At 62.4% G+C, this 23,005-nt stretch overlaps 1 protein-coding gene across 1 annotated transcript; it reads left to right on the top strand.

Moving 5' to 3' along the window:
- The first annotated feature begins 767 nt into the window (after nucleotides 1-767).
- Nucleotides 768-3,158, top strand: PSPN (persephin). Its single transcript, XM_065419171.1, has 2 exons — nucleotides 768-915; nucleotides 2,713-3,158. The coding sequence occupies exons 1-2, from the start codon at nucleotides 768-770 to the stop codon at nucleotides 3,156-3,158; spliced, it is 594 nt and encodes a 197-aa protein (XP_065275243.1).
- Nucleotides 3,159-23,005: the final 19,847 nt, after the last annotated feature.

The following is a 23,005-nucleotide window of genomic DNA, read 5'->3' on the forward strand; positions in this document are numbered from 1 at the left end:
CGCTGCCTCGCAGAGCCGGGAGAGGGGAACCTGCCTGACCCGCAGCGTGGAACCAAGTCAAGCCCAGTAAATCCCGGCTCCATCCCATCCACCAGGGCCAGGAATCCCCCCTTTCCGGCCGTCTCGCCAGCCAGACACAGGCCTGGGCAGCCCGGCCGGCCAGGCGCACTCACGCTTTACTAGCAGTCTGTTACCAGCCGCCTCAACGTCTTACCCTAGCCCACCCCTGCCGCGACCCTATAATTTATGTACAATCCCCCTTCCATCCCCCCCCACACCCCCCAGAGGTATTTGCACAGCAGAGCTGGGTGTAATCAAGTCCAGGAATTTCCATTCAAGTATCCTGGGCTTTCCCCCCCCCTAAGATTTTCGGTTAACCCTTTCAGACGGGGAGAGGAGGACGAGGATTTAACCCCATCCCGGCTCCCCAACCCCCACCGATCCAACGTCGCTGTCAGTCAAACCACCTGGGGCCGGGGTGACTTGAGCGGGTGCAGTGCCTCGCCTAGCCAGCTTGGCCCGCGAGCATTCGACAGTCCAGAGGCAAAGACTCGAGAGAGAGACCGGATCGAATGCACCAACGCCAGAGACTCTGCTGGGAATGAGTCTCCTTCCACCCGCCCTGCCTTTGGCCCAGCATGGAATGTTTCAAGGGTTACGAAGGGTTAACGCCTGCCCTGCCAACCCCCCGGGCCATCCCAAGGAGGATATAAACGAGAGATGAGCCACCTTCCTTTCAGAAGCCAACCCGGCTTAATTGGGGAAGGATGGACTCATCCCAGCTCCTCTGCAGCGTCTCGCTCATCCTCCTGGTCAGAGCCGCTGTCTCCCAGCCAGTGGAAGGCAAGAGGCCCATGCTGATGGAAGAGCAAGAGCCGGGTACCAGCATCAAGGACCTGCTCTGGGCACTCCTAGGTATGTGACGCTTTCGGTGCTATTCGCAGGCTGGGCAGTGCCAGGGGTGGGGGGAGGAGGCTCCTATTTTGTACCATTCTTTCCCCAACCCCAGTGATTTCTGGGCTAAGGGAAACCAGCCTCAAGCCCTGGAGACCAATCTATGCCTGGCATTTATCCGGCAGCACCGCAGCATCTGGGCACCTCCCACGTGTGAGTAGATTTATCCCCACGAACGCCTGGGAGGCAGGGCACCACTATGATCCCCATTGCACACGTGAGGAAACTGAGGCACGGGAAGGCTAAGGTCACATGGGGAATCTGTAGTGGAACCGGGAATTGAACCTGGGTCTTAGTGAGCTAGTGTCCTAACTACTGAGTACACCCTCTACGCTCCCACGGTAGAGTGGATAGCAGAGGGATGAATTTTCCCCCTGGCAGGGAGAAGAGTTTGGTTCAGTCCCCCAGGGTCCCTCAATCCCAGCTAAGAGGTTAGCTAGTGGCATGGTGGGGGGGTTATATACAGAAAATTACTGGATTAGACTGAGCGACTCTGCTCTCTATCCCCAGCCATCAGACCAGCAGACCAAGAGCGGAGCAGCAGCAAGACCTGCACACGCTAGATGTGCCGTATCGTCTGGTAGATAGGAGGGAAATTACAGCTATAAATCTGCTCGCTCCCTAGGCGGCGGCACTCAGATACCGCAAGGGATGAGCATGGAATAAATGTCTGGGTAGATCTGTGCAGGGGGAGAGGGGGTTAAACCCATCCCTCAGTTCACTACCAATGGCATCAATTAGCTGTACAAAGTCCATCAATCCTCATGCTTCAGGGCTTGAGGTGAGCAACAACAGTGGGGGTCAGGAAGGTACTCCCCCCCCCCCCACACACACACACACAGTCCAATTATTAAACCACCAGCCATTGTGGATTTAGTCTCTTCCTCCGAAGCATCTAGCACAGGTCATGGTTGGAGTCAAGAGGCCAAATGCGACGGGCCATTGCTCTGATTGGATGCAGGAGGGCTACAGGACGTTAGGACCCACTGGTGTGAACGAGGGGGGATATGAATCCAGACACCCATTGGTTGGAACCAACGGGGGAGGATATGGGACTCTCTGGCTTGCTCTGAAACAGCACAGGGGGGATACTGGGCTAGAAGCGTGGGTATAACAGATCCCATCTTCCCCTCCTAACAATACAAAACCTCTGACTTCTCCAGCTGCATCCACCGCAGGATCGCTGCGTGCAGGGTCCGAGTAGCCTCCTGTAGAATCACTGGCATCCCCAATGGTTTGAGTCGCTTAAAACCTGACAGTGCAAAAAAACTCAGCGTCGCCTCTCAGTTTTAAAAGATCCCATCGACGGGGCTTCCGCCAGCTTCTCTAGCTCCACAGCCAGCCAGCCAGCCGAGATCACCTTCGCTCCTCTACCCCTAGGACTGTCCTTGTCCCTTCATGGTGGCTATTCGGCTAAGCTCTGTCACCGAGGAGCCTTGGCCTCTACCTCAGTCCCTGCAGCCCCTGGATTGCTGCTGCTCTCCTCTGAGCTCCCTGCAACGGGTCTCCATCTCCCTGGGGCTGAGTTTGTCCAGAACTTAGCACCGTAGTTGAGATGCACAATGGAGACAGGATTCTCCCCTTGCTCTTTGCCCAGTGGTGGCGGATCACAACAGGTGCAGTCTGAGCCGGAAAGGGGCTCCCCTCTACCCTGCTCAAGGAGGTGGTGGGTGGAATTGCACTGGGGATTCCAGGTCGGGTCAGTGCCTTCAGCACCCCTCCCCAGTTTGGCGTGATCTCTGTCTCTCTCTGTTTCAGAGACGCACCTGCCAAAGGGACCTTCCCTGCACGTCCCGGATGACCCTAGAAACCTGCTGCCCTACGCCTCCCCCGGGCCGGCCAAGCGCCGTCAGAAACGGAGGCCGCTGGCCGGCAGCCGCTTGTGGGAGCAGCCAGAGGGGCAGGAGTGCCGGCTGCGGAGTTTGCTCCTGCGCGTCAAGGACCTGGCCCTGGGCTACGACTCCGAGGAGACCATCCTGTTCAAGTATTGCAGCGGGAGCTGCCCCAAGGCCCGCACCAACCACGACCTGACGCTCTCCATGCTGCTCCAGAAGAGTGAGATCCCGGCCCTGGGCGAGGAGAAGATCGTTGGCGACCCCTGCTGCCGGCCAACGCACTACGAGGACGTGGCCTTCCTGGACAACAGCCACCAGTGGCACGAGGTGGAGAAGCTCTCAGCTTCTGCCTGCTCCTGCATGGGCTGATGTTGCTGGCGGGAGGGTGAGTCAGCAGGGTGCGCGTAGCTCCAATGTTAAAGCAGTCAGTGTTTCTTCCTCCCACACCCTAGAACCCATAGCCTGAGAGAAGACCAAACTCCACCCCACAGATCCCACAGGACGGGGGCCGTGACTTTTGCCCCTTGAAGGGCTCCCTCTAGGGGTGGGAGAAGGGAACTGCTACTACCACTACCGGGGACGTCAATCAAAACAACAACGGCGTTCACCAGGCCAACCCCCTCCTTCCACTCAGCCGCCAATCCCATCCTGTTTCTTCGCATTACTGAGATGCTAGCTTGTTTGCTAAGGCCTGGAACCTCAAAGGCATTTAGGCTCCTAACTTCCACTGAAACCAATGGGAGTTAGGAGCCTAAATACCTTGGAGGATCTGAGACCGAGAACCTGCCTGGAGGAGGTGTGCGTGGCTCATCTACACGCAGGTGCAGGGGGAGAGCTGGACGATACAAGAGATATTTATGGATTCCTAAGTTATTTATTTATTTGGTTTCTTCCACTAAGGGCAGGGAGGGCCAGGGATCTCATTCCCGCCACCTCCCTACCTGAGCTTGTTAGAGTCCCTTTTTAATTTATTTGCTTCTTTCCGCTAGTAGAGAGTCGGGGATTGTGTTTGTTTGCTCGTTTTCAGGCATGTCTTGGGAACGGCTGAAATGTACATGGTGGTTTCAGACTAATAAAAACCATGAAACTGATCAAAAGACGTGTGGCTATTTTGTGGGACAGATGGGCAAGGATTACTCCCTTTGAGCTAGCCCAGGGTCGTCCCTTAGGCGGACCACAATGGGGCCCTGTTTGCGGCTGGCCTTTACGCCCTGTAACAAAAATGATTAAAAACTACTTCTGAAAAAAGGTACGTGTTCAAATAAATTATTTTTAATGAGGGAAATTCGCCAAAATTCACCAGCAGTTCCCTTTAAAAACAAACAAAAACAGCACACTTCTATCTGAATTCTATTTACCTGCTGTTGTTAAAGTCACCCCAGGCCCCGTAACGAAGATCACAGGGGAGATATTTCTATTTTAGATTTTACTTGTTGGGTTTAACATGGACTATGCAGCTTCCCTTGCCCTGAGGGTAGTCAATACAGTGCATTAAATCATTCATTAATTGCACTGCTGATGACACAGTAGGCACCTGGGTGGTTGTCGAGGGTACACACATCCGCAGACTCCTCCACGGCTGCGTGTTGAGGGGAGAAGTCCCCTGGTTTAGTCTTGGCTACAAACCTCCCCAGACAGGTCCCTTTGAGCAGGCTGGAGCGAAAGCATCAACCAGATCAAATGAACACATTCTGCTCTGCTCCAGCCCGGAGAGGGGAGGAAGGCTGTTTCCAATCCCACGGCTCCACTAGCGTCTCTAGCCTGGCCTACGTAGGAGCTGGCAGCACAGGCAGGTTCCTGCAGATGACGGAAATCCTCCTCTCTCGGGGGATCTTCTGCCCGTCAAAAAAGGACTCCTCGTCTTTGAGGATCTCGTGGGTGAACTCGTAGCGAGCCGGGCCTCTGTGAAAGGAGGGGAGAGAGGAAGTCTGGCTCAGCCCAAGAGCCACTGGCCTCTATAACATATGACTAGGGAGGCCCACCCTGCTCTGCCACAGACTCCCTGTGAGACCACGGGCAAGTCGCTTAGTCTTTGTGCCTCAGTTTCCCCAGCCGTACACTGGGTATAAAAGCCCGGCTCTGTCCCACAGGGGGTTGTGAGGATAAATACAGTCCTCAGATACTATGGGGATGGGCCAAAAATGGGCCTTACATAGAACCTCTAAGGGTGAGTTCAGTGTCCATGGCACATTCAGTCCTCGGCCTCTGCGCTGAGACTGAAATCAGGGTGCCCAGTCTCCACTCCCAGCTGCCACTAAGGGAGGCATTGCAGCCTAGTGGGTAGAGACTGGGAGTCAGGAGACCTGGGTTCTGTTTCTGGCTCTGCCACTGGCCTGCTGGGTGACCTTGGGTACGTCACTTCTCTGCTCCGTGCCTCAGTTTCCCCATCTGTAAAAGGGGGATAATTATACTGACCTCCTTGGTAAAGTCTTCTGAGACGTGCTGCTGGTATGAGCTCTACAAGACCTAGGGATTATTAACAACGTCCCCCCCGAAACTAACTCCTCTCATACGGCTCCTCCTTTGGCACCTCTCACAAAGTTCTACAGAACCAGGCACACCCTGCCTCTGACGGCAGAGACGAGGCGCCGTCACGTCTAGGTCTTGCCACACCCTCACCTGATGGGCCACGTTACCTGAGGATGTACAGCGAGCGGCGCGGCAGCAACAGGTCCATCCAGTCCTCTGGGTTCTGCTCGCTGACCAGCCGCATCACACTGGAGGACAGCAAGGACAGCCCCGCAATTGTGCAGCCGCAAAACTAATGCGGGGAAGAAAAGTAATGATAAATGCCAGTAATGCCGCCAGCGAACGTGACCACCTCTGGGGTGGCACGCTGCAGCTGCTTACCAGCGCACAGCAATACAGGGCAGTTTTAGGACAGGGAGTGAAGAATCACATATCCAAAATGAAACCGCAGGGAAAGTTAGGAAGAGCCAACGATTGACCTAAGCTGGAATTAGGCCAGGATGTGGGGATACCCTGGGATGTCAGCTCTGAGCTAGGAGCCTTTGGGCATTATTGGGGGGGGGGGGATCCTGGGCAAAGGGGAGTTTGAAAAAAAAAACCTGGGATCATCACTGCCAAGCAGTCCTGCCTTTGCTTTTATCCTTCACCCAAAAGAGCAACCCATGATATCATGCTGGGGTCAGTATGGATCAGGGGAGCGCCCCCTACCGAGCCACCCACCCGCCTCCCCTAGCACCACACCGGGGCACTAGCTCAGAGAAGAGAGTGCCCCCCACCCGCCCGCTGAGCCACCCACCCCGATCCCTACAGAACAAAGGTTTCGCTTCCCAGCACTGACTTGCCCGTATGCGGCTTAGGATGAGCGATGAAGCCCAAGGTGCTCTGGCTGACGGATAAAGCCAAAGTCTCTGTTTTCTACCCCCAGCCCCTTCAATCCTCCAGCCTCAGCTCCCTCCAACCAGGTCACATTTGAGCCCCGCAGCTTCACCTTGACGCTGTCTATGTGAGGTTTGATGTAGCCGCTTTTATCCAGGTCGAGGACGTGGACCAGCGAGAGCTGCGACATCCCTGGCGGGAAGGCCGTATCCCGGACCCGCTGCAAGATTTCCCGGCTCTCCTCGCTCCACTGGGCTATCTCTGTTTCCCGGAAGCCATGAATGGCCTGGATGAGAGAACGCCATGGTAACGGATTGGAGCACCTCGGCTTTGTCCTGTGCCCAGGTCAGCCCAACCCCCAATTGACGAGGGATGCTCCTCTGGGCCCATCTTTATCCAAAACCTGGGGCCAATCTGAGCCGTATCAGCCCACTCCTGCACTGGCTCTCATGAGCCCCCTGCAGCACCCCCCATCCCTATGGTAGGGAATTCGCTCTGTTCCCCACTCCCCCTATGCCCAGCGAGCCAACGTCCACCCTTCACATGCCCAGCCCTTCCCCACATCAGGACACCTCAACAACTGGGTGGCCGGCTGCAAGCCAGCCACTCCCCTGTAAGGCCCACCAGCTGCCTGCCCCCATCCCCAAGACACCCTCCCCCCAGAGGAGTCCAGGGCACGGAGAAGCCATCCTCTCCCCCAAGAAGCACGTGCTCGACTTAGACCCGCTAAGACCACAGAAGTCAAGGACAACCCCCCAAATACCCAGGATGAGCCCCCACACAAGGGCAGCTCAGCCCCCCGTCAGCCCCCCAAGGTTCCCTGTTCAGAGCACACAGCGCCGCCCGGGCAGCCAGACCCCAGCTTAGAGCAATCAAGGAACCCCCCAAACTCCCCTTCGCCCAGAATCCCACCTCCCCCCCCCCAATAATGCCCAAAGGCTCCTAACTCAGACCCCTGACACCCGCTAGCTCCCTCCCACCCCTGGGAGCCCAGCCCCCCAACTGCCAACACTGAGCTCGCTTCAGAACCTGCCTCCCTCCCCAAACCCCCAGCTCCTCCCAGCCGCACTCCTCCACCCCCCACAGACCCCCCCAGTTCTCCCCATAGCCCAGCCCCCCAGGGTCCCAGCCCCACCCCAAGATCTCCAGCCAAGCCCCGCCCCGCGCCCGCTCCCAACCCCACCACCCCCGCCCCCACTCAAGCCCCGCCCCCGGTTCTCAGCCTCACCTAAGCCCCGCCCCTTCTCCTAGCCCCGCCCCCCGGCTCACCCCGTCCCAATGGTCGAACTGGTAGCGGCGGCGGCGCAGCTGCGGCTCCACCTCTTGGCCCAGCGCCGCCTCCTCGGGGCCGCTGAGGAAGCCGGGCCGCACCCCCGCCTGGCCCCGCAGCCGCCGCGCCACGCCCGGGCCCGAGGCCCGCACCAGCGCCGGGGCCTCCCCGCACAGGGCCCGCCGGGGCCAGGGGCCAGGCCGGGCCGGGGGCAGGCGGGCCGCCGCGCGGTGCATTGTGGGCGGGGCCTGACGACGCCCGGTGCATTGTGGGAAGGAGCGGAATGGGCGTCCCTGACCCTCCCTCCCCAGTGCATTGTGGGAAGGAGCGACATGGGCACCCCCGACCCTCCCCCCCCAGTGCATTGTGGGAAGGAGCGACATGGGCATCGCTGACCCTCCCCCCAGTGCATTGTGGGAAGGAGCGACATGGGCACCCCCGACCCTCCCCCCCCCAGTGCATTGTGGGAAGGAGCGACATGGGCATCGCTGACCCTCCCCCCCAGTGCATTGTGGGAAGGAGCGACATGGGCACCCCCGACCCTCCCCCCCCCAGTGCATTGTGGGAAGGAGCGACATGGGCACCCCCGACCCTTTCCCCCCCACACTGCATTGTGGGAAGGAGCGACATGGGCATCGCTGACCCTTCCCCCCCAGTGCATTGTGGGAAGGAGCGACATGGGCATCCCTGAACTCCCAGTGCAGTGTGAGGGATTAAGTGAGTTGACAACCACCCAGTGCATTCTGGGACTGAAGGACAGATGTGGACAAGCCCCAGTGCATGATGGGAAGCAGGGACAGACAGGAAGGGGTGTCAGTCTGTGTGTCCAGAGGTGTAGGACTTTGGCCATCCCCGGCTCAATGCCGAGAAGCAAGGGCCACCCTGCTCCATGCAAACTCCTTGGGCAGCTCCAAAAACAGGACTGCTTCTTCCCCCACCTACCGGCCCCCCCAGAAATTGACCCACATTGGACTGGCAAGCCTGTAGCTTGCTTTTGCCCTCACCCGTGCCACAGCCCCTCAGCCAAGCTGGCCAACCAGACCCCTTCACTATCACCCCATTTTAAAGACAAAAACATTCTTAATTTAAATGTCTCTTTATTATAATAAATATAAAAGTAGCTAAGAACCCCTCCCCCCCACGCCAGGACACAGAACACCACCACTCAGGGGAGGGGGATAACATTTTGATGAGGCAGCAGCAGCGGGGAAATCCCTTCTCCATTCTTCAAGACCAGTTTTTTACATTCACAATCCATGGGGTGGCTGGGAGTTTGCTAGCACCCAGCCTTGAGGGGGTTTCAGTGGAGAAAGGCACGGAGCAAGCAGCGTTTAACCTGCTTTTATAGAACAGCCCAATATTTAAAACCACAACCGTTAAAAAATAAAAATATCAGAGACCTCCAGTGAGGATAAAAAGCTTACAGGCAAGGAGCAGGGATTCCTCTCCGAAGAGAATTCCCAACTCATGAGCTCGTAGTGAGATTTCATCTACCGACTCACCATCCACACAGGCTGCAGCTATGGAGGTCTGAGCCAGAAGGCAGCACTCATCAGGGTGGATTAGATCTTCCAAGGAGGGGGGAGAAACACCGCCCCCCCCCCCACACACACACACGTTACTAGTGGTGGTCAAAGACTGTGCAGCTGACCTTGTTCTTCCAGCAATGGAGGAGCTGGGTGGGAACAGTGGTCCAGTGGTCTGAGGTCAGGTTCTGCCAGGTAAATGCAGCAAGGGGCTAGAAGGAGCTGTCTAAGAAATGGTCCAGAAGGTCACCACTAACGGGCCAGAAGTCCTCGCTCTCTGTCTGGCAGGCTGTATCTTTGTGGCTTTCCTTCTGGTCATTACTCTGCGCGAGGGGCGGGGGTCTGTGGGGAGATCAGGAGAGATTCAGAATCATGTGCTACTACGTCCCAGATTCCATTTTCTTTCCCTTACACATGGGGACCTCAAGAAGGTCCCAAACACAGCACAGGAGACATGGCAGCTGCTCTTAATACCTGAATCCTACCAGCGGGTGTAGTTGCTAATGAACTCCCCTCTACCCCCTCCCCACACACCCAGCTTCTCCCAGATTCCCACCCTCCACCACCCATTGGCGGCGGCTTCCCCAATCCTTGCCACAGGTCCCCATCCTGGTTTCTCCAGCATTTCGCAGCCAGCCTTTTGTGCGTATCCTTCCCCTTCCTCAACAAGGAGTCCCTGTGCTGGGCCCCAGGGTGCCATCATTGCCGGCTTTCCAGCCAACCCGTGTGCTGCTCGTGACCCTCTAGGGCTGTTCCAAGTCCCCAGCCCTGTAACTGCAGCAGTCACTGGTTAGCTCAGTCTGGCTGCAGTGATGCAGCTGGCCACAGCGGTTGGGAATTACTAGCTTATGCCTGGTCCACCTCGCAGAGCGCGGCCTTCCCCTGCCACCCCGTACCCGTTATCTGGGATGAGCTTCAGCACCCTGAGCAGCTCCGCCGTGCTGGGAGTGGCGGGACTGGGGGCGAGGTGCCTGCTTCTGACCCGCACCACTGGGGTGTTGGCCTTCGGGTAGGGGGTGTAGGTGAGTTTGTTCCATTTCTGTGACTGGGGGAGAATCGCCTGTTCTGCAGCTGAGGAGGAAGGGAAAGGGAGGGAGGTTAGAAGCAGCCACCATGGGACCTGGCCATGGACAGGAGGGGGTGAAGAGGGAGGGCTGCAAACACAGTGCTCACACGCAGGAGTGTAGATACAGCCAGTGCTGGGTGTGTGAGGGCCATCGGTCAGGACTGCCTGGAGGAGGAGTCCAGACCCTCTGCACCAGCTCTGCTTCCAGTCAGTCGGGTGCCCGAAAGCTTCAGGGCACGGTCTGAGCCGGGGCAAGCAGCAGGGGTCCCAGCTTGCCCATGCAATACAAGTGCTGAGCCCAGGGCAAGGGAGCTGGTGCCTTTCCCAGCGGTGGTGGCAATCCACGTGCCTGGGCTGGAAACCTGGGTGCTGGTCCGGCCCTACTCACCCTGTGCGGCGAGTGGGGCCGATTGCCTCCGCCCGGGCTCTCTGGGTCCCAGCCCCGCCATTGTGCTCAGGAAATGCTGCTTCAGGAGCACGGCTCGTTCCTCCTCAAACTGCTTCCTCTGGCAGGAGAGGGGACAAGGAGAAATAAGACGCCAGGACGCCGGGGGAGGGAAGGCCTCTTTCGAGACCACGGCAAGATCCCCATGGACGGCTCCTTCCAATCCCCTCCCCCTTTCCCCACTGCTCACGCGCCCGACTCCAGCGACTTCTCAAACGGCTTCCCTGGGTGCTGCCGCGTGCCAGCCTCCAAGCGCTCCCCGCCACCTGGCCCTCGCCCCTGCATCCCTCTGCACCAGCGACCCTTGGGCCTGCCCGTGGCTAAAGGGGTGGGGCATCTGAATGCCATTGAGAACCAAAGAGACAGGCCCCGCCCACCCACGAAATGACCCACAGAGCCAGCAATCCAGAAGCCGACTCAGGGAGGAGGATGCTGTTTAGCGAGCGATCCCCTGCCCCCTTCCCACCTCATGCCCCAGGCGGATGGCAGCTTCCGTGAAGTTCTTGCGCTCCTCCTCGAAGGCTCGCTTCTGCTGCTGGAACGCCTCCTGCTCCTCCTGCAGCCGCTGCTGCTCCTCCAGGAAGTAGGAGCCCCTCAGGTTGGCCGGCAGCTCGCTGTTGGCAGCTGCGATCAATTGCTCCTGGGAGGAGGATGGGGAGAGACGCCAATCCCCTGGAGGTGTGGCTAGCGGGGAATCGAACCCACCACTTTTGGGTCACAAAGCACCAGCTTCTGCTGTAGTACATGCTCCAACCAACAGAGGGAGACAGAGACTGAGCGGCAGGTGGAGGTGATCTCTGAGTTGGAGCAACAATTACAAATTGCCCGGACAAGCTGGGAAGCAGCTGCCAAAACATGGTGGATTTGAAAACTGGGTTTTCTTGCTCCGGCCTGCAGGCCGGGGGCTCTGCAGGGAAGCCTGCCATCAGAGGCAGTCAGCAGACAGCCCCCCCGGAGTAAGGTGGGGAGAGTTGTACCTCTCTGTCTTAGGAAGCAGCCTGTTTTGTCTCTCTCTGGTTTGGGGCTGGTGTGTTAACACAGGCCATGGGACTTCCCTGAATTCGTTCCCATTTGAACTAGAACCGAGATGTCCCATTGCCAGTGGTGGAGAGTCACCCCCGGCCCTTGGTAAGTTGTGCCAGTGGTTAATTAATCCCCTTCATTGTTAGGAAATGTACGTCTTAGTTCGGTCTGAACGGGTCTAGCTTCATCGTCCAGCCACTGGCTCCTTAGACCTTTGCCTGGTAGACGGACGAGCACAGGTAGGTACTTCCAGTCGGTGATCAAGTCACCCCCCCCCCCCCCTTTGTTAAGCACCTGGCGTCTCTCTCTGGGAGGCAGGTTTTCCAATCTTTTAATCCTTCTCTGACCCCTCCCCTGTTTATCACCATCCTCCTGGAAGGGTGGGCACCAGACCCGGACCCAGGATCCCAGCAGCAGGTGGGTGGGATGAGCTCCAGCACCACTGGTGTAGAGCTGGATGGTTCGGCCGCTCAGACAATGCCATGGGATGCTCCCATCTCTTGATTGTGGCTCAGGAACCTAGGGCCCACCCCTGGGGTACTCGGGGGGGGGGGGAGGGAGTTCCCCCTGCAAGGGTGCTCACCTGGAAACATTGCTGCTGCAAGACAATGAGCTGCTGGCTGTCCTCGATCTCCGCCTTCAGCTTCATGATCTCCTTGTCGTGGTCCGTCACACTGATCACGTGGTCCCCGCCCTCGGCCTCACACCCCTGGGAGCCGGCGGCCATGGCTGGAAGGATGGAGCAAGGGCAGCTGAGCTCCAGAAGGTGGGACTGGGGGCGAGGGGGGAGCCAGGATACGGCCGCGAGGGGGGAGATTCTCCCCCCCCACCACCACCACCACCAGGACTGAATGAACAGGCAAGGCAAGCCCCCTTCTTGGCCCAGCGAGAAGGAGAGTGGGGTTGGGGGGCCATTGGTGGAGACACCCTGGAGTGAATCCCCCTCAGCGTAAGGACTGGGCGTCTCTCTAGGGCAAGGACAGAGGAGAGGATGGGGGGGGGGGGGGGGGGGGAAGGTCTAGGGCAGGATTTGGGGACAGCAGCCGGTGGGGGTGCATGGTTTGGGCTCCCTCTCCAGAGGGACTGGGGGGGATTCCTGTGGGGCACGTTTGGGGATGGCAGGAGGATGGGGGTGGGGAGACGGGGCCATGGGGTAACAGATGCCCAGCCTGTCACCTTGTGAGATCACAGCCGGGGGGAGGATCATACCCTGACTGCCCAGACTTTCCACATGGCTTTTGAAGCTGCGCCCTTGGTCCTGGATGCGCGTCAGCTGCTCCCGCGTCGCGTCGGACGAACGGGTCCCCTCGGGCGCCGGCTCCCCTTCGCCTCCCTGCGCGCGGGGGGAACAGGGTGGGATGAGCGGCCGGGGAGGCAGCAACCCCCCCCCAGCGGCCCCCGGAGGGCAGAGCTCACCTGGGCCGCACTGGCAGCGACGCCGTCCTCGCCCAGCAGGCCCCCCACGTCCTGGCGCAGCTGGGCCAGCAGCCGCTTCAGCTCCGCGTTCTCCAGCATCAGCTCCTGCAGCTGCTTCTCCTGGGCCGCCAGCAGGGAGCGGAACATCTCCTCCTCCTTCCTGCCCGGGCGGGGAGCGATGCCGCGGGGAGCTACCCACTGAGACCTCCCAGCGTCCCCCAGACCCCCACCCCCAGTGTCCCCCAGAGCCCCACCCCCAGCACCCGCCCACCCCCCAGAACCCCACCCCAGCACCCGCCGACCAAAATACCCCTACTGCTCCCATTCACCCAGACCCTCCCATCCCCCCCACCGGCCCCATCTCCCCTCCACTGGCCTCCCTCAGCCAGAGCCCCCACAGGACACCCCCCCCAAAGCCCCACCTTCCTATGTCCCATCATCCATTCAGACCCCCCCCCCCCAAACTGCCTACACACCCATCATCCTCCCTGAGCCATCAGAGGGGAACTCCCTGCCCCCTGCACAGCCTCCCCACCACCACTCAGACCCAGCCATGCAACCCCCCCACAGCAGCACTGCCTCCCTAGCTGCCCCCCCCCCGGCATATGCCAGCTGCCCTTGTCTGCCATGTCCAGGGGTCACCTCTGCCCAGCCCAGCACCCAGCACTCCAAGTGCCCACTGCGGAGGCCACGTCTCTTACTTGCCGAGCGACTTCCCAGTTTTCCAGGTTGCCCTCCTGCCGTCCGCCCGGCCCAGGCTGTTGAGAATCTCCATGGCTGGGGAGAGCAAGGGCGGGACTCTCAGAACGACAGCCCCTAATGAGCTATCCCCCCCCCCCCCCGCTCTAACCACTAGTCCCCTCCCTGAGCCAGGGACAGAACCCAGGAGTCCTGGCTCCCCACCCCCTGCTCTAACCACTGGGCCCCACTCACTTGACAGTGCTAGGGACAGAAGCCAGGAGTCCTGGCCCCGTAACATCCCCTTCTCTAGCTACTGTACAATGCTACCTCCCCTGAAGTTTAGCTTTCTGCTGAAATCTTCTGCCTCTAGCAGAAAGATCCCCAGAGCCCTCTGCAGGGACCACTCACCCACCATTGAATTGCAGCTGCCTCTGGGGCCGAGTGTGGCAGCTGTTTATCAGCCGCAGAGAACGCAGCAAGTGGAGAAGCCTGAATCCCATGGGAACTGCAGCAGGGAGGCAGAAGGTAGATCCAAAGGGGAGGTCACCCCCACCCACCCCGGCACTCCCCACTCACCCGCCCGCCTGTCCCTCTTGTCCGTCAGCTGCTGGCTCATCTTCTCCTTCAGCCGGCTCAGCTCCTGCTCCTTCCTCCTCACCTCGTGGCGGTGCTGCGCCCCACGGCTGGCAAGGGTAGCCAGGAGCTTCGCTACCTGCTGGGCACCCCAAGGCACCGATCAAACTGGGACAGCCCCAGGGGCAGGGCAGCACTGCCCCCTCCCTTCACTACAACCTCTGCCCCGAGGGGCACAAGGACCAGCCCAGTGTGGGGCTTGGCTCAACCGAAGATGGGCCCCCACCTCAGTCATCTACACTGGGGCATCGGGCTTCCTTCTGGATCACGCATCGCTGCTGGGTGGGCAGCCAGTGCATGGGGATAGAGCCCCAAGGTGTGCCAGGGGGGGATGCCCAGGCACCTGCACCAGCCCCTTTGCCCAGCTCGAACCCAGGCTCCGATCAGTGTCACTCGGGTGCCTTCAGGACCCTCCAGCAGCACAATGGCTGCTTGTGTGTCACTAGCCTGTGGAACTCCCTGCCACAGGAAGCCGTCGAGGCCGAGAACTCAGCCAGATGCCAAGTGGGACTGGGAGGTGATACGGATACCAACCGCCAGAGATGGAAGAGTTAATGCACAGAGGTTAACCCAAGCCAGTGTCCATTAGGGGTCAGATTACCCCATAACTGCAGCTGTGATGTTTCTACCCCCCAGCCGAAGCCTTTGGGGCTGGCCCCTGTCAGAAATGGGAGATGGGTCCGACCCACTCTGCCGGTTCTATGCTCCCCTTCCACCGGGGCCTGGCACCGGAGGGGGCTGGGAGGTCACCGTGGGATGGGGCAGCCGGGTGGGAAGATGCCCCCGTCCCGCGACCCCTCACCTCGTCCTTCTCTCCTTTCAGCAAGGCCAGCAGCTCCTTGTTCTTGGTCTGCAGCTGCTGCTCCTTGCTCTGCACAGCCGCGATCTCTCGCTCACAGGCCTCCACTTGCGCCTGGCGTGGGAAAAAGACGGTGGATGCAGGACCAGCACCACCCCCGGGAGCCTGGCAGGAGTTACCAAGCCCACCGGGGCCCTGTCTGATCCCCCAGAGGCACCTCCGTAAACGCCCTGGGGCAGCATCTAGCTCGCCTTGGAGGGCAGGATCCATCCGGGCACAGCGCTCTGCAGGGCGCGGAGTATCACCGATTCGAATGCCGAGGCCTCCTCCCCTTCCCTTGGGAAACTATCCCTGAGCTCAGCTGGGAGCGTCTGCCCCCACAACCCCTCAAGTTCCCCCCTTTGTTCAGCTCAAAGTCTTTGCCCCCCCCCCCCCGACACGCTCCTCTCCTGCCAACCGCCAGCCTGTGGAATTCTCCGCCACAGGAAAGTAGCATGCCAGGGTAGCATCTTGACCCACGGCGATGCAGGCTAAGAGAGGGGCGGCCCGACCGCAAGGCTCAGGGGACACGGCGACGACCAACGCAGGGGGATCCCACTGCCACCAAAAAACCGCACCAGGCTGTTGGCGGGCAATTTGTCCCCTCGGCTGAACCCGCTGGTGCCTGCCGCTGCCGGAGAAAGGGCACAAGCCTGGGCATGTCTCCTTCGGCCAATTCGACGTGGGGGTGGGAATCCGAGCCAGATGGGCCCTTTCCCCGACCTGGTGCAAACCACAGGCCCCCCCCTGCCCCCGGTTCCCCAGCACCCACCTTGAGCTTGCTCTGCCGGCCCCTCAGGTAGCCCAGCTCGCCGGCTCGCCTCAGCTCCTCGGCCTCCATGGCGCCCAGCTTGGCCGAGGCCTCCCGGTAGAGCCGCAGCAGGGCCCAGGTGCCGTTCACCAGGGCCCGGAGGTCAAAGCCTCCCTCCGCATAGAGCGGGGCCAGCCCCAGCCCCGCCACCTCCTGCAGGGGCAGATGGGCCAGACCGGGGGGTGGGGGTGTCACATCTGGGTAGGGTTTGGATCCCAATTAGCCCTGCCCCTTCCCCACGTGTGACCCACCTCCCCAATTAGCCCCATCCCCTGCCCATCCACTCCCCAGTTATGTCCCCCAATTAGCTCCCTCATGCCCCCACCCCCTCCCTGATTACCCCAAGTCCTGTCCAGTCGCACCCCGTTTGCTCCGCCCCCTGCCCAATTAGCCCCACCCCCTTCCCAGTTGTAGCTCCTCCCCATTAGCTCCACCCCTCTCCCCCCATCTCCTGTCACTGGCCAATTTGACTCCCCCCAGCCATTGACCCAGCTCCCCACGCTGAGGGTCCCCAAGGATCTGTACCAAGAAGGGTTGGATTCCAGGGCTGAGCCGGCTGCAGCCTGGCTGTTGGCAGGGGAATCCCCCCGGGGCTGGAGAGGTGCCTTTTCATTGTCCCAGGAAATTCACAACGAGCATGGGATCCCCCCATGAAACGAGCGAGGAGGGTTAACGGGGCCCACCGCAGTCAGGGCAGGAACCAGCCCGTTGCCCAGGGAATATTAAACCCCCCCCCCCCCCCCCCGCCTGGCACCCGGGACGCCACCTGCCTCGTTGAGGTACGAGATGCAGTGATCAATGCTGGCGCTCCAGCAGAAGGCCCCGCTCGGCTCGCCGCCCCCCTCCAGCAGCTCCAGGGGGCCATAGAGGTCGGCCAGGCTGGCCCCCACCAGTGAAGAGATCCCTGGCTCAAGGATGTGCTTGGCCATTAAACCCCTGGTCTCTGCAGTGGGGGAAAGAGCGTTACTGAAATCTGGGCACCAGCGGGGAGACCGGGGTGAAGGAGCTGCTAGCCCAAGAGGTCAGAGTCAGTCAGGGACACAGCTGGGAACAGAACCCAGGAGTCCTGGCTCCCAGCCCCGCCCCCGCTCTAACCACCAGACCCCGCTCCCCTCCCATGGCTGGGAACAGAACCCAGGAGTCCTGGCTCCCAGCCCCGCCCCCGCTCTAACCACCAGACCCCGCTCCCCTCCCATGGCTGGGAACAGAACCCAGGAGTCCTGGCTCCCAGCCCCGCCCCCGCTCTAACCACCAGACCCCGCTCCCCTCCCATGGCTGGGAACAGAACCCAGGAGTCCTGGCTCCCAGCCCCGCCCCCGCTCTAACCACCAGACCCCGCTCCCCTCCCATGGCTGGGAACAGAACCCAGGAGTCCTGGCTCCCAGCCCCGCCCCCGCTCTAACCACCAGACCCCGCTCCCCTCCCATGGCTGGGAACAGAACCCAGGAGTCCTGGCTCCCAGCCCCGCCCCCGCTCTAACCACCAGACCCCGCTCCCCTCCCATGGCTGGGAACAGAACCCAGGAGTCCTGGCTCCCAGCCCCGCCCCCGCTCTAACCACCAGACCCCGCTCCCCTCCCATGGCTGGGAACAGAACCCAGGAGTCCTGGCTCCCAGCCCCGCCCCCGCTCTAACCACCAGACCCCGCTCCCCTCCCATGGCTGGGAACAGAACCCAGGAGTCCTGGCTCCCAGCCCCGCCCCCGCTCTAACCACCAGACCCCGCTCCCCTCCCATGGCTGGGAACAGAACCCAGGAGTCCTGGCTCCCAGCCCCGCCCCCGCTCTAACCACCAGACCCCGCTCCCCTCCCATGGCTGGGAACAGAACCCAGGAGTCCTGGCTCCCAGCCCCGCCCCCGCTCTAACCACCAGACCCCGCTCCCCTCCCATGGCTGGGAACAGAACCCAGGAGTCCTGGCTCCCAGCCCCGCCCCCGCTCTAACCACCAGACCCCACTCCCCTCCCATGGCTGGGAACAGAACCCAGGAGTCCTGGCTCCCAGCCCCGCCCCCGCTCTAACCACCAGACCCCGCTCCCCTCCCATGGCTGGGAACAGAACCCAGGAGTCCTGGCTCCCAGCCCCGCCCCCGCTCTAACCACCAGACCCCACTCCCCTCCCATGGCTGGGAACAGAACCCAGGAGTCCTGGCTCCCAGCCCCGCCCCCGCTCTAACCACCAGACCCCGCTCCCCTCCCATGGCTGGGAACAGAACCCAGGAGTCCTGGCTCCCAGCCCCGCCCCCGCTCTAACCACCAGACCCCGCTCCCCTCCCATGGCTGGGAACAGAACCCAGGAGTCCTGGCTCCCAGCCCCGCCCCCGCTCTAACCACCAGACCCCGCTCCCCTCCCATGGCTGGGAACAGAACCCAGGAGTCCTGGCTCCCAGCCCCGCCCCCGCTCTAACCACCAGACCCCGCTCCCCTCCCATGGCTGGGAACAGAACCCAGGAGTCCTGGCTCCCAGCCCCGCCCCCGCTCTAACCACCAGACCCCGCTCCCCTCCCATGGCTGGGAACAGAACCCAGGAGTCCTGGCTCCCAGCCCCGCCCCCGCTCTAACCACCAGACCCCGCTCCCCTCCCATGGCTGGGAACAGAACCCAGGAGTCCTGGCTCCCAGCCCCGCCCCCGCTCTAACCACCAGACCCCGCTCCCCTCCCATGGCTGGGAACAGAACCCAGGAGTCCTGGCTCCCAGCCCCGCCCCCGCTCTAACCACCAGACCCCGCTCCCCTCCCAGAGCTGGGGAGAGACCCCAGGAGTCCTGGCTCCCAGCCCCGCCCCCGCTCTAACCACCAGACCCCGCTCCCCTCCCATGGCTGGGAACAGAACCCAGGAGTCCTGGCTCCCAGCCCCGCCCCCGCTCTAACCACCAGACCCCGCTCCCCTCCCATGGCTGGGAACAGAACCCAGGAGTCCTGGCTCCCAGCCCCGCCCCCGCTCTAACCACCAGACCCCACTCCCCTCCCATGGCTGGGAACAGAACCCAGGAGTCCTGGCTCCCAGCCCCGCCCCCGCTCTAACCATCAGACCCCGCTCCCCTCCCATGGCTGGGAACAGAACCCAGGAGTCCTGGCTCCCAGCCCCGCCCCCGCTCTAACCACCAGACCCCGCTCCCCTCCCATGGCTGGGAACAGAACCCAGGAGTCCTGGCTCCCAGCCCCGCCCCCGCTCTAACCACCAGACCCCGCTCCCCTCCCATGGCTGGGAACAGAACCCAGGAGTCCTGGCTCCCAGCCCCGCCCCCGCTCTAACCACCAGACCCCACTCCCCTCCCATGGCTGGGAACAGAACCCAGGAGTCCTGGCTCCCAGCCCCGCCCCCGCTCTAACCACCAGACCCCGCTCCCCTCCCATGGCTGGGAACAGAACCCAGGAGTCCTGGCTCCCAGCCCCGCCCCCGCTCTAACCACCAGACCCCGCTCCCCTCCCATGGCTGGGAACAGAACCCAGGAGTCCTGGCTCCCAGCCCCGCCCCCGCTCTAACCACCAGACCCCGCTCCCCTCCCATGGCTGGGAACAGAACCCAGGAGTCCTGGCTCCCAGCCCCGCCCCCGCTCTAACCACCAGACCCCGCTCCCCTCCCATGGCTGGGAACAGAACCCAGGAGTCCTGGCTCCCAGCCCCGCCCCCGCTCTAACCACCAGACCCCGCTCCCCTCCCATGGCTGGGAACAGAACCCAGGAGTCCTGGCTCCCAGCCCCGCCCCCGCTCTAACCACCAGACCCCGCTCCCCTCCCATGGCTGGGAACAGAACCCAGGAGTCCTGGCTCCCAGCCCCGCCCCCGCTCTAACCACCAGACCCCGCTCCCCTCCCATGGCTGGGAACAGAACCCAGGAGTCCTGGCTCCCAGCCCCGCCCCCGCTCTAACCACCAGACCCCGCTCCCCTCCCATGGCTGGGAACAGAACCCAGGAGTCCTGGCTCCCAGCCCCGCCCCCGCTCTAACCACCAGACCCCGCTCCCCTCCCATGGCTGGGAACAGAACCCAGGAGTCCTGGCTCCCAGCCCCGCCCCCGCTCTAACCACCAGACCCCGCTCCCCTCCCATGGCTGGGAACAGAACCCAGGAGTCCTGGCTCCCAGCCCCGCCCCCGCTCTAACCACCAGACCCCGCTCCCCTCCCATGGCTGGGAACAGAACCCAGGAGTCCTGGCTCCCAGCCCCGCCCCCGCTCTAACCACCAGACCCCACTCCCCTCCCATGGCTGGGAACAGAACCCAGGAGTCCTGGCTCCCAGCCCCGCCCCCGCTCTAACCACCAGACCCCGCTCCCCTCCCATGGCTGGGAACAGAACCCAGGAGTCCTGGCTCCCAGCCCCGCCCCCGCTCTAACCACCAGACCCCGCTCCCCTCCCATGGCTGGGAACAGAACCCAGGAGTCCTGGCTCCCAGCCCCGCCCCCGCTCTAACCACCAGACCCCGCTCCCCTCCCATGGCTGGGAACAGAACCCAGGAGTCCTGGCTCCCAGCCCCGCCCCCGCTCTAACCACCAGACCCCGCTCCCCTCCCATGGCTGGGAACAGAACCCAGGAGTCCTGGCTCCCAGCCCCGCCCCCGCTCTAACCACCAGACCCCGCTCCCCTCCCATGGCTGGGAACAGAACCCAGGAGTCCTGGCTCCCAGCCCCACCCCCGCTCTAACCACCAGACCCCGCTCCCCTCCCATGGCTGGGAACAGAACCCAGGAGTCCTGGCTCCCAGCCCCGCCCCCGCTCTAACCACCAGACCCCGCTCCCCTCCCATGGCTGGGAACAGAACCCAGGAGTCCTGGCTCCCAGCCCCGCCCCCGCTCTAACCACCAGACCCCGCTCCCCTCCCATGGCTGGGAACAGAACCCAGGAGTCCTGGCTCCCAGCCCCGCCCCCGCTCTAACCACCAGACCCCACTCCCCTCCCATGGCTGGGAACAGAACCCAGGAGTCCTGGCTCCCAGCCCCGCCCCCGCTCTAACCACCAGACCCCGCTCCCCTCCCATGGCTGGGAACAGAACCCAGGAGTCCTGGCTCCCAGCCCCGCCCCCGCTCTAACCACCAGACCCCGCTCCCCTCCCATGGCTGGGAACAGAACCCAGGAGTCCTGGCTCCCAGCCCCGCCCCCGCTCTAACCACCAGACCCCGCTCCCCTCCCATGGCTGGGAACAGAACCCAGGAGTCCTGGCTCCCAGCCCCGCCCCCGCTCTAACCACCAGACCCCGCTCCCCTCCCATGGCTGGGAACAGAACCCAGGAGTCCTGGCTCCCAGCCCCGCCCCCGCTCTAACCACCAGACCCCGCTCCCCTCCCATGGCTGGGAACAGAACCCAGGAGTCCTGGCTCCCAGCCCCGCCCCCGCTCTAACCACCAGACCCCGCTCCCCTCCCATGGCTGGGAACAGAACCCAGGAGTCCTGGCTCCCAGCCCCGCCCCCGCTCTAACCACCAGACCCCGCTCCCCTCCCATGGCTGGGAACAGAACCCAGGAGTCCTGGCTCCCAGCCCCGCCCCCGCTCTAACCACCAGACCCCGCTCCCCTCCCATGGCTGGGAACAGAACCCAGGAGTCCTGGCTCCCAGCCCCGCCCCCGCTCTAACCACCAGACCCCGCTCCCCTCCCATGGCTGGGAACAGAACCCAGGAGTCCTGGCTCCCAGCCCCACCCCCGCTCTAACCACCAGACCCCGCTCCCCTCCCATGGCTGGGAACAGAACCCAGGAGTCCTGGCTCCCAGCCCCGCCCCCGCTCTAACCACCAGACCCCGCTCCCCTCCCATGGCTGGGAACAGAACCCAGGAGTCCTGGCTCCCAGCCCCACCCCCGCTCTAACCACCAGACCCCGCTCCCCTCCCATGGCTGGGAACAGAACCCAGGAGTCCTGGCTCCCAGCCCCGCCCCCGCTCTAACCACCAGACCCCGCTCCCCTCCCATGGCTGGGAACAGAACCCAGGAGTCCTGGCTCCCAGCCCCGCCCCCGCTCTAACCACCAGACCCCGCTCCCCTCCCATGGCTGGGAACAGAACCCAGGAGTCCTGGCTCCCAGCCCCGCCCCCGCTCTAACCACCAGACCCCGCTCCCCTCCCATGGCTGGGAACAGAACCCAGGAGTCCTGGCTCCCAGCCCCACCCTGGATCACTGTTTCAAGCCTAGACAGGCAGAGAGAACCACCAGGAACCCCACTCCCTAAGTCCCTCCTCTAACCACTGCACCACGCTGCCCCCCAGGGCTTGGCACTCTGATATGGAGCCAGGCGCTCCTACCTAACTGCTCCCTGCTCCGAGTCAGGGCCAGGAACCACCCGGATCCCCGTGGGCACCTGCCCCTACATCTGCCGAGACGTTTGGCCTGAACTCCTGAGTTCCCAGGGGCGTGGGATGCAGTGGTTAGAGCAGGGGGGCTGGGAGTCAGGACTCCTGGGTTGTCTCCCTGGCTCTGGGAGGAGAGTGGGGGCTAGAGGGAGAGGGATGGGTGGGTCAGGACTCCTGGGTTCTATTCCTGTCACTAGGGGGGATTCGGGGTCTAATGAGGAAGAGAAGATGATTAGAGAAGCAGGTTTGGGAGTCGGGACCCCTGAATTCTGTTCCCAGCTCTAACTTGGAGCCTGGGTCCCAGCCTGTCCCCCCATTTGTGCCTCAGTTTCCCTTTCCAGTAAAGAAGGGGCAACACCAGCTCCCCAGCTTCACAGAGGGGAGGGGCCCACGAGGCTTTGAAGCCCTTTAATGTGAGAGAAGGCGCCCGGGGTCCTTAGCCCCAAAGCCAGATCATGGTGCTGGCAGTTACCTGGCGATGGCTCTGCCTGCTGTGCCGGGGGGCACCCCGAGTTCTCCAGGGCTCCCCGCTGCAGACAAATGGGAACTGAGAGGAAAGGGGGAGACGCTTCAACATCTTCCCAGATTGGCAGGAAAAATGGGGGCTCAGGCCCCCCATCCCAAGGGGCACCTCGTCATCTGTACCCACTGGTGACGCCCCCACAGGGCTCCTGGCCCAGCGCTGCTCCGTCCAGGAGCTCAGAGCCCGGGGGCTCCTAGTGCCAGACACCGCAGCACAACCGAGCCGGGCCCCACAGAACGCAGCCCGTGCACGCAGCCCCCCCCCATCCTGCCCCCAACCTCCTCAATCCAGCACCCGATCTCCCCACAATCCAGAACCCAACCTTCCACCTCCATCCCCATCCCCCACAATCCAGACCCCAACCCCACA

The sequence above is a fragment of the Emys orbicularis genome, chromosome 19, assembly GCF_028017835.1.
Source record: "Emys orbicularis isolate rEmyOrb1 chromosome 19, rEmyOrb1.hap1, whole genome shotgun sequence".
Lineage (NCBI taxonomy): Eukaryota > Metazoa > Chordata > Testudines > Emydidae > Emys > Emys orbicularis.

Bases quoted from the DNA above. Each gene is read 5' to 3' on its own strand.
- PSPN (XM_065419171.1), top strand. From the start codon at position 768: ATGGACTCATCCCAGCTCCTCTGCAGCGTCTCGCTCATCCTCCTGGTC. The intron at 916-2,712 runs GTATGTGACGCT...TCTCTGTTTCAG, and splicing joins CCTGCTCTGGGCACTCCTAG to AGACGCACCTGCCAAAGGGA.